Source organism: Lipotes vexillifer, unplaced genomic scaffold, assembly GCF_000442215.2.
Source record: "Lipotes vexillifer unplaced genomic scaffold, Lipotes_vexillifer_v1.1 scaffold810, whole genome shotgun sequence".
NCBI lineage: Eukaryota > Metazoa > Chordata > Mammalia > Artiodactyla > Lipotidae > Lipotes > Lipotes vexillifer.
Window position 1 is genome coordinate 1137902 of NW_006797357.1, and position 11852 is coordinate 1149753.

At 39.6% G+C, this 11852-nt stretch overlaps 1 protein-coding gene across 1 annotated transcript; it reads right to left on the reverse strand.

The window, feature by feature from the left end:
* Positions 1-4037: 4037 nt before the first annotated feature.
* On the reverse strand, positions 4038-11616 carry GZMA (granzyme A). Its single transcript, XM_007469280.1, has 5 exons — positions 11511-11616; positions 8785-8923; positions 7302-7443; positions 6777-7046; positions 4038-4915 (listed from the first exon to the last, which is right to left on the reverse strand). Exons 1-5 carry the CDS (start codon positions 11578-11580, stop codon positions 4754-4756), a joined length of 783 nt encoding a protein of 260 aa, XP_007469342.1. The 5' UTR covers positions 11581-11616; the 3' UTR covers positions 4038-4753.
* Positions 11617-11852: the final 236 nt, after the last annotated feature.

An 11852-nucleotide genomic window follows, 5' to 3' on the forward strand; every position in this document is an offset into this window, starting at 1 on the left:
TCACTCAGCCCCTCTCAGCTCCAGTTTCCTCATTTCTATGTGAGAATAATGATGTTGGCCTTGCCTCCTCCATGGCTTTGTCATGAGTCTCGAACAAGATGACGTGCTTTCCTGAGGTGAATGCCTGTTCTCCTGACCTTCCTTCTCAGGTTACTTTACTTGCTCTGCTTCGTTCCATCGCATTTCCCAGACACTGTCTTTGACTCTATGCTTCTCTCTCCGATTTCCTCCTCCTCTTCCCCTTTTCTTCTTCTCTCTCTGTCTTTTCCTCGTTAGAGGTGCATTTTCACTGCTATAGTCACAAGACTATCTACAGCAAAGATTTCTAAACGCTTCTTTGTCCCTCGACTTTTCTCCCAAGCTCCAGCCTCATACTTGTCTGTCTCTGGATATTTCTTTTCTGAGATACTTTTTTGTGTTTAGCTCAAACTCAATACATTAAAAACACAACTTATTCACTTGAAAAACATTGATTAAAGTGCTACTCTATGTTAAGCATGCATATTATTTCCTCTCAAAAAGAGGACTTCTGTGAGACTCTCTTTTCTCTTATCATGGTGTCATCTTTGTCCTGGTCCTCCCATTACTCAGGGAGCCTCCTGGTTATTCAGGTTACCCCTTGTTCTCTGTTTGTTGTTTTACCCTAGTATTGTCCTGCATACCTGATGACCAGTTTGTGGTAACTGCCTTCTAACTGGCTTCCTGTCTTTATTCTTCATGGGTCTCCACGTTACTGCTAGGTTACATTTCTAAAATCATCGTGCTGGTCCTCCCGTCCCCTGCTCATAGACTCTCAATGACTCCCATGACCTAACCCCCTAGGCCTCCACCTCGGAGTCCTGAGCCCAGAACCTGAAGCTGGGGACCTGTACCAGTTATGGCTCTGACATAAGCTTGCTGAGTGACCTTGGGTATGTCACAACATTTGCAAGAATAGGAATTTGGATTTGATAACTGCTAAGGTTTCTTCAAGCTTGATCAGGCCACTGTTCTATCTTTTTAACGTTAATCCTCACTCCCTCCTGTGTTAACCCTGGGCTAAGTCTTGTGATTTCCTGCCTTATGCTTTTGTTAGACCTCTTCTTTCTAGTCTGGAATTCCTGCTCCTCTCTTCTTTCGCTTTGCACCTTCACGTAAGTCCCGACTTCTCCAGGAAGTGTTTTGAAATGATGTTACCTGGCTTTAACTCTTGGCATCAGTCTGTATCACCTACTTTGTGTTAATATAACTATTCTAGTTGTTTTAAAAAAATCTTTTATTACTATGTGAATCTTTGTTTATTTAAGTTTTAACATGCTTATTTCTTCCGGACAATTCAATTGAGGAGTTGAGGGATATTGGCCTTGCCTTCTCCATGGTGTTGTCACGAGGCTCAAACAAGATGACGTGCTTTTTAGTGTCAAGATGTTATATTTTTTAGTGTCCTTTGGAATGTTTTGCATGTGTCAGCTAACATATGTTGATTAATTTACTTGCTTTGTCATAAATGTTTTTTACCAATACATACACACTCCCTTAATACCCCTCCTCAAAAAAAACCAAACAAATAAAAGCCTTGATAATTGAAAAGTGGAATAGTAAATACAAGGGGTGTTAGGACTCTCCTGACAAGTTGCCATACATTCTGTTCTTTTCCCTGTATTTAAACTCAGAAAATCTGCTTGGTAGTGCTAGTAATTTTTACCTTATAAAATTTTAGGTCACCAAAAGCTGCAAATATGCTACATTCCTGCAATACACACTCTTCTTCTTTAAGAAAATGGGTTTCATTTGATCTTAGTTAGCCAGGTATAAACTATAAGAAAAAGTTTAGCAGGGAAAGGAGCAAAATGCTGAGGCCACTTCCAGTGTCCCCCACCATTTTGCTGTGGTTACTTGTATCTTAGCAATCTCACGGCACTATGACATGACCAAAGATCACTTCTCTCAATTAATACTGGTGTGTGAACTAGGCTCTCATTTAAGAAAAATAGCAATATATCTTTTACTACTGTTAGTTTTGGTGGAAGTCTGGAATATGGTTTCAGTAAAGAAAAAAATGAACTTACGGATAATACACAAAACAGAAGCCTCTGCTACAAAAATTTTGTAATATAAAATTTTTATTGACTAACAAGTCATATAAAGCACATAAATCTTAAGTGTACAGCTCAGTGAGTGTTTAATTTATGAATAAGATCAAGATCATATGAATAAATCATCTAGATCAAGATGTGAACATTTCTTTCACCCCCAAAGACTACTTTGTGTCCACTCAGTCAATACCCCTCCATTATTCTGACCTCGGTCACCATGAATTAGTTTTGCCTCATGCCAACCTTCAGATAAGTGTAATCATACCGTAAATATTCTTTCTTTCTTTTCTTTTCTTTTCTTTTTTTTTTTTGGTCTGGTTTATTTTACTCAACCTTAGATTTGTAAGAGTAATTCATATTGTTGCATTCATGCATGACACAGGCATGTAGTTTGGTCTTTTTCACTGCTGTGTAATATTCCATTGCATATACAACAATTGTTTATCCATTTTATTATGAATGGATATTTGAGTTATTTTCAATTTTGACTTTTAAGAATAGAGCTGCTATGGACATCCTCAAACACGTATTTGGTGGGAAAAAAGCCCTCATTTCTGTTTGGTATATACCCAGGAGTAGAATTGTTACGTCATAGCATAAGTGTTCATTCAGTTTTATTGGACACTGCCACTTTTCCTAAGAAGCTCTACCAATTTACACTTCTACCAGCAATGAACAAGGGTTTCATACAACTCTTTTTAAGTGGACTTCAAAATCTGTAATAAATGTTGCCAGTAGGGAATACTCCATCCATCCTCTTATTGCTATTAAAATCCTAATTAGGGATTATAGCAGGCATCTAAAATATCCTCTTAGAGCATCTCTTTTAGATATCAGCATGAGACTTCACTTTCTAATATAGGGGTTCTCATCCCCAGCTGCATATTAAAATCACTGGGGAGCTTATAAAAAGAATACTTTGTCTTGGTTCTCATCAAATTAAATAAAAATTTCTAAGGGTGAGACCTGAGCATTGGTCATTTTAAAGAGCCTGGTAAGTCTAATGGGCAGCCATGGTTGAAAACCAAAGGACCAGTATTTTGGTCAGTCTTTAAGCTATGTTCCCTCATTTGTTGTAAGAAGCTGTCTCTTAGTGTTGCTGTATGTTCTTGGTTTGGATGTACCGTGCGTGTGTGTATGTATATGTTTATGTATGTATACATGCACACACATATAAGGTTTATATTCCAAAAGGAACTGATGGAAATCAAAGGAATCTGTTCACATAATCTCATCTTCAAGTGGCTACTGGGCCGATGACTATCCACTAAGTTCAATACACTGAATAAATATGTTGAGTTTTTTCCCAAAGGAAAATTTCAGGCCACGATTCAACACTCACTCCCTAGTATGAGATGGCAGTCACTGTAACCACCATGTTGATTAGACCTACCCAGACTCAAGGACAAGGGGAACCAAGAAATCACCTAGATAATCCAAGGCTTAAATTCAAACTACTGAGAAAGGAGACTGACTTGCCTTGTATCCTTTTTTTGGCTAGCTAAGTGCCTCATTAATATCCCCTAGAATTTTAATTTCTGTTTCTCACCTGCCTTTGGAAAATACTGTAAGGCATTTTCTGTTTCTGCTTCTCCCATTGACTCAGGTTCTTACATATAAATCTGAATAGCAGGTGTTGATGTGGAACAATGGCCTTTGAAGGGCAAACATTTCCCTTTAATCCAAATGCTCCAGACTGACTGTTTCTGTTTCTTGCAAAATTGCTGAGCCCTTCACTGTACTTGTTACTAGACAGACTGACCTTAGTGTCTCTCCTGCTGGGCCCCACTGAGTCAGTGAAGTGAATATTTCAAGCCAAGTTTGCATGTCACTTGTCACATGGATGACACAGGTGACATTGGTCCCTGATCTCTCCTTTGCATTATCCACAAGGTCTCTATATTACTCTGGTTCACTTTGCTGGTGGAGATCTGCCTGCTAAAGTTATAGGAGAGCAACAAGTACAGTGATACAAATTGATTTTATTTATGATGAAATTAAGACATGACAGCAGTGGGCATATACCCGGAGAAAACCATAATTCAGAAAGATACATGCACCTCAATGTTCATTGCAGCACTGCTTACAATAGCCAGGACATGGAAGCAACCTAAATGTCCATCAACAGAGGAATGGAGAGAGAAGATGTCGTACATATATACAATGGAATATTACTCAGCCATAAAGAGGAACAAAATAATGCTGTTTGCAGCAGCATGGATGGACCTAGAGATTGTTGTACTGAGTGAAGTAAGTCAGACACAGAAAGACAAATATCGTATAATATCGCTTATATGTGGAATCTTAATAAAAAAGGGTACAAATGAACTTATTTACAAAACAGAAGTAGACTCATGGATGTAGAAAACAAACTTATGGTTACCAGGGGATAAGGGGCGGGAGGGATAAATTGGGAGATTGGGACTGACGTATACACACTACTATATATAAAACAGATAACTAATAAGAATCTGCTGTATAGTACAGGGGACTCTACTCAATACTCTGTAATGGCCTATATGGGAAAAGAATCTAAAAAAAAGGAGTGAATATATGTATATGAATAACTGATTCACTTTGCTGTACACCTGAAACTAATACATCATTGTAAATCAACTATACTCTAATAAAAAATGAAAAAAAAAGAAGCAACAGCAAATGAAATGAAATACGGTTATCTAAACTGCATGTTTCATAGTCTTAGCTATCCAGCTGAGGTGTTTCTTTGAGAGAAGAGTATAGATGCCAGGTCCTCGAGGGTCTCCGCATTTCCCTGGAAGGCCAAAGGCAGTGATGCCTCTGAAAATGCCTTCACATATCAAAGGGCTTCCAGAATCTCCCTGGGGGAAAACAAGAGGAATGTTGAAGACCAGCATCAAATATGACCACTAGCAGAATGGAAGAAATTCCATTTAATGTGGAGCACTTAAGGTGAAGTTAAGACCAACCTTGACTTACTTGACAATTAGTGCTTAAAAAACCAAAATGTTTGGGAATATTCAATAATATGTTCAAATTGGTTTTCTCGATTTGTTTATGAAGCAGTGAAAATTGAAACTTGTATTATTGTTTGTGTGATCCACTAACTTTGAGACAAATTCTCTGCTTTAGAAACTCTCCTGTTTGTCATTTTCTCAAAATGTTTCATAGCCCAAGGGATAAAATAGTCAAATACAGATTGGCCACTGAGGCAAAGAATAAAAGCCATGTTTTCTAGTTCCTCCAGCAGAGAATTGTCTTCCCAAAGGAACAAAACCGAAGCAACCTTTTCCTTCCCCTTCTCAAATAGACAGAAATTGCTACCTCGAGTCTCCTTTTTTTTTTTTAATGAGAAAGAAACATTTAATGAAATAAGTTATACAACAGTATCTCTAAAGAGTGTATGGAACGTGAAAGACTCAAAATAAAATTCAACTCATCAATACAGTAATCATTGAAGAGAAAATTACATTTTAAAACTTGTGTTGTTAATCTGCCAGTCTATCACCCTATATAGTATCAATGAACATTAAAATTAGACCTTGGAGGTCAATTCCTTCAAACTCCCACAAACACCATTCTTCTCTAGCAAATATCGTTCATTTAGTCAATATTTATGGAGCATCTACCATGTGCCATGTAGTCTTCTAGACACTAGGACTAAATCAGTGAACAAAATAGACAAAAAGAAAAAAAAATAGACAAAAAGTACTGCTCTTGTGGAATTTACATTATTCTTTGCTTTTCCTCCCGAGTCTCCTTAGAGCATCTGATGCTAGATGGATGCTCCCGGAAGTCAGTGATAACACTTTGGAACTGCCTGGTTCCACTAGGAGGGAGGCTTCAGCCAGCTGTAAATCATGCTTTATTCTTGTGCGTGAGCCACCCAATATGTGACCTTGTATTCTCTCAAGGAACTTTAGAATCAGCATATTTAAATGTATTTAAGGTCTAGAGACCAGATTGGCTGTTTCCGGCTTTAGGGAGGATGGGTGGTGCCAGACGAAGGGCTGTTGAGGCTTGTACACAGAGTTCTGCAAATGCAAGGCTCTGGGGGCTCAGCTCCATCCCAGTGAAGTGAGAAGTGACAAACCAGTGCTCAGAGCTTAAACCTTTGTCAAGGGTTCTTCTACTCCTATCTTTAAGTAGGGCCCAGTCCCAGCCCTTCTCAGGGCATATGGTAGGCAGGCTTGTGTGTACTTTGGAATGGATCATGTTTGGAAGTTGTTTCCGGGGGTTGAGCTCAGCTCTAGGAAGCTATGGGGTTTACCCCGGAGATCTTCAGTCTGTCTTGGGAATGCAGGCACTTCAGACTTACCTGGTTAAATGGCAGAGGAATTTTTGGGGGGTGATCAGATGGGGAAAACGTACTGAAGGCCCTAGAGGAACTCTGACTTTAGCTCTCCTCAGTGTTATATATTTTTCAGTTTAGATCTATATATGTTAATATGAAAAATGAGAAAAAAATAGCTTCTTAGTGGTTTACGATATAAAATCAAGAAGATGTAGTTGTTCAATCCAGGCACTAGCATGGTTTATGATGAACAACTCACCTGAGCTGAGAACATTAATTAATTTGACTGGAGCTTTATCAAACTTCTTTTTAAAAGCACTAGGACGCTGTAGAAGCCAATGTCACGACAAGGCAAACAATGACTTCATGTTCTCTACATCTGCATGACTTAACCCAACAGCTAGAGTTTGGGATCTTATTTTACTTACACTGCAGGAGTCTCTTCCACCTTGGAGGCTTCCGGCACAAATCATATTCAGTTCAATCACAGGGTTATAATTATAGTGCCTTTGATCGTTGCAGATTTTTCTGTCTATGACGGTGACATTGACCTCTCTCAAAATATCAGACGGAGGTGAATTATTGTAAAACATACCCCACCCTGCAACTCGACACACAGTTCCCGGTTTCACATCATCCCCCAATTTAGGGAGAGGAAGGATAGCCACGTTTTTATTAATTGTTGCTTTTTTGTTCAGCTGTTGGAAGACAAGCAAAAAGTTAACAGAATGAGATAATTAAGAATTTCATCCAATAAAAATGAATTAAAAAAATAAAAATTTCACATTTTTATTTAAATTCTAGCCCAACCCTCAGGGACCCCCCCCCCCCCCCCTTACGCAGCTACAGTCTGTAGTTATCGGGGCACTGAGAAAGGTTTCCATGTAGGTGGCCAGACTGTAGGAGCTTCTGTGACTTCTAAGACAATCAAAAGTATAATCAAAGGTTCGTACCTTTAGAAGTTTAAGATCACCCTCATGCGTGTCCTGGTCATAGCATGGATAGGGAAACTCTTGCTTAACAAACAGGATCTGTTTTTCAGGCTCTTTCTTGGTTATTGAGTGAGCCCCAAGAATGACCCGGGATCTTCTGTTCCTGAAAACAGACACAACACCGTTAATTTGGTTTACTCTTTAAATCAGAAGCTGAGCATATTATGTGCTGATCAGTTTCATTGTCCCATATGTAAATATGCTTGCTGTGAAAATACTTGTTTGTGGCTCAGAAAAAAATGTGTACTTTAAAGAATAAAAAGTGAATTGTTTATGAATTTATCATTACCATTATCATCATGATCACCTGCAGCTTATTTATAGCAAGCTAAACTAGTTTCACTGAAAAACAAATGATAAGAGAATTCCATGGCAGCTAAGCCAAGTCTTGGGATCTTTGTTGGGGTTTTACTGCTGTCCTCTCAACCTTCCTTTAGTTGTCATAGAGAATCAGGTTGCAGATGACTGGAAAACAGAGGTCTCAGTAGTCTAGAGACAAAAGCAAAAGACACTCGATAGTTGTAGACTAATGCACTGAAGAAATCTTTGTAAGAGAACAGCAGACTTAAATGGGAAAGCTTTCAGAGATAGATTGCTTAGTGGAAGACCCTATTTGCATGGCATTGAGTGTGTGTTTGAGGGGATGGTGGTCTGCAGGAGGGTCCCAGCATTCTTTCCTTTTATTACTCCACGCTAAAGGTTCATTTTGGTTAATAAAATCAAGATCCTTTCTGATGCATTAATGATGAAGGCCATTATCACTCACATCTTAGTGTATAAACTACACCAACCATATATTCACATTGCTGTTTTTCCATTACAGAGCTGATATTAGTCTCACTTAAGACATTAGAACAGTGCTTTCAGTAGACTATACTTTGATGATGAAATGTTCTATAAATCTGCACTGTCCAATATGGAGCCCTGTGTAGGCTACTGAGGACTCGAAATGTGGCGAGACCGAGGACCTAAATTTGTAATTTGATTTAACTTTAATTAATGTAAATGTATATAGCCATAGGTAATTTACATAGCCAAAATGATAGTGGCTATCATAATAGACAGCCCAGGTTTAGAAGCTTGATTTAGGGAGCGGAGAAAAGACCAGCCCTGGAAGAGGTTTGAAGGCAGTGGTTGACAGTGGTTAAGAGATGGCTGCAGGAGTGAGAAATTCATAAGCAAAACAGGAAGGCATTCAAAAGAAGCTTTCTCTACTTGACAGTGGTGCTCAGGCCCCTGAGGGGACACTGAAATTTTCACCCTTCCGCACCATCATGAAGTCAAGGGGCTGAGTCTGGGCTCAACTCCCTTTTGGGGTAAAGCAAGTTGTCAAAGATGTAAGCGATGTAAAGATCCTGTGGCTTTAGTGGTATTTACTCTCTTCATTAATATTCCCCCAAGTTAGAATAGCTCCACAAATGTTTTTTTGAACCCAAGCACTTACAGGTTACAGTGAGCTGCAGTCAATACCCAGTCCTTTGCAATCAAAGCCCCGGCACAGATATTTTCCCCTTGAAGTAGCACCATGTAGGGTCTTGAGTGAGGAGTCACTTGATTTCCTCCAATAATTTTTACACAGAGATCTGTTAAAAGGAAAAAGACAAGTCATATCAGTGACCCCTCCAAAGAGTTCTACCTAAAGCCATGTTTCTAAGACTAGACATGCATTTCCCACTTAGACAGGAGGGGAGATGAGGGCATCCTCCCCATCTTCATGTGGATTTCAGATATCTGAATGTAAATCCCATTCCTGTTGGACTTTCTGAGAAGGTCCTGCTCTTTCATCCACAGAAACCATGCCTTTGGCTGTTCCAGGGATTATCAGGCTGGAAATCTGTCACAGCCGCTGACCTCAGGCCTCAGGGCTTGCAAAGGCAGACAACTGTGCATGGGTTTAAACCAGTAACACAAGGAGCTGCTGGTGATGATGACAACCTTGAGTGCTCTCCCACACCTCTCCCTTTCTGGCTAAGTATTAATCTGGGGAAGCAGAGTGGCTTTTAGAAGTTTGGAAACCACGCTTTTTGCCCCAAGCCCTTGCAAAACCCCACAGCTTACAAACTGATATTAGTACCTTTTAGCTGTGACCCTACCCTTGAGTTCTTTGGTCATTTTGAGACTTTTGCTTATTGAAATTTGCACTCTTCTCATTCATAAATTGAGAGAATAATATCTTTTGCACCTGAAGCTCCCCTTCAATCTCCAGACTGAACCACATGGCTTAATTTAAGCCCTTTTCCGATGAAGAGAGGAGAGAAGATGCTATAGGGAGAGAATTCTGCCTTAGTAAAATTTCTTTGGTGATAGAACAAGAGTAGAGATTCACTATTAGCGAACAGTGAGACCAAAGCATGAGGCAAACCATACATGTTCGTTGAGAGGATCTTGTGCCCATGTGATATACTCTCAGCACCACCTTCCTACACCAGATGTTCTTGGATTCTCCCCAAACATTTCTCCTGACCATTGGCTGGGACTCAGGTTTGCTTCAATAGGGCACAGTGCCTGTTACTCCATTATTAAAGCTAACTCATTGCCAGATTTACAATGAGGTGTAAATGATGAGAGTGGGGGAAGGGGAAGTGGGTTTCCAGAAGGCAGCTGGGAAGGGGAAGCCCTAGACTCTAGAAGTAAAACGATAAGGAACTTAGAGAAACCAAGAGAACTTCACCTACATCTCAATTTTCCTGGGGTGTATCACAAATAGATGGATTTCAAAGATGCATCTTTGGACTGTCTGGGCTGCAGAAATCATAAACTCAGTATAATACTTCGTTTTGCAGAGTCCTGTGTTTGGTGAGCACAAATACCACCTCAGAAAAAGTCCCCATATCCCACAACCTAGGATTCGGGAATAGGATTTAGAGCAGGTGAGAAGCTTTTAAAACTAGCAATTCTTGGTTCCCACCCAGAATCACAATAAATTAAAATCACTCGGGCTGGGATATCAGCATTGTTTCAAGCCCTCCAGAGGATTCTAACGTGTAGAAGGATTGAGACTTCCCGTCCAGAGCATCAAGTCTTGCTTTGCTGTGTCTGTTCCTTTTAGGGACCCACATTGCTCTCTCTGGCCACAGGAAACAAAGAGTAAGTTGCTTTTGTTGTTTCCTTTGAAGAAAAGATAAGATTGGATTCTTAAAATCTGCTCTGTTTTCACTGTTGTGGAGGGTTTAACATGCCTGAACATAGTCGTGCTATGCCATACTTATAATACTCTGCCCACCCTTTTGTTTCGAATGCCCTGTAACCTTATTATTTCTAAAACTTTTAGGTGCAAGATAAACCAGAGAACTTCCTTGGGAATTTTTGGTAAGATAGGTTGTTGCATCAGCCTCTGCCCACCACTTCCATCTCCAAAAGCTGCCAGAATGTGGGGAAAACCCATGGCTGCTTCACATTTGTCAGCACAGTTCAGCCTAGCCCCAGAGTGCTTTTCACTGCCTAGAAAGTTTTTAAGGAACATCCAGAGCTACCCCGGGGCCGTTACCCTTCTACTGATAATCCCATGACTTTTGCAGCGTTTCAAACTGATGCATGTGCAACTCACACAAAACCAGGCAAGTTGGTTACTGCTTAGTACATCAAAGAATAAGCTTAATACAAAATAGGATAGCACTTCCAAAGAGTCAAGGTGGGGATGGTCCCAATGTCCTAATGTATTCCCAAGGACACACTAACCTAGAGAAATAATGATAAATATTCGAATCATTCCTGATTCTTGGGGTGTGTCTAGGTCAGGTTTAGAAAAAAATTTATTTATTTGTTTATTTATTATTGAAGTATCGTCGATTTTGTCATTAAAGCTATCTATGCATTTTCTGCAGCAAGAAAGGCCGAGGCATCACTATTCCTTCCCTGAAAGGTCCTATTTGTTTTCCTAACTTAAGAACTTTTTGTTTGTTTGTTTACTTGTTTTTACAGTGTCCTTTTTGGCAGTTTTCAAGCCACAAGTTGGCAGCACTGGTGGTTCTATTATCTTTTGTAAAGGAATTGTAAAGAAGAAAGAAGGATGTTTTTCTTTCTAAAATAAAGATATATGTGGAATCCAAGAAAGAATGTTAAGGCTTGTGAGAAAAAAAATCTCCCCTTAGTACACTTAGCTAATACTGCCAAAGAGTCTGCTCCATTTTGCTTAATTGCTATAATGGAAATGACAAGAATCAGTCTTACCTTCAGGAATTAGAAGGAGGAAAATGACCATTGAGAGAGTGGCTGCCAGAAAGGTAGAGGAGTTCCTCATTGTGGCTTGTGTCCCCACGTCAATCAATGTGAAAATCTGTTTTCAGTTCTTGACTGGCTTTTATTTATATATCGAGAGTACAAAGGATGTGGTTTCCTTTCTTTTCTTTCTTTCCAATTTCAAAGTTGAGTATTAGGAAAAAGAAAAAACAAACCACAAGTGAGAACAGTGAGTAATCACTCATCTGCGGGCATGCTTTTCTTGGCTAGGATTGCTGAGGGGAGAGGGCTGTAATTCTACAGAGTGGGTGGGGACAATGGGCCCTCGTTGCC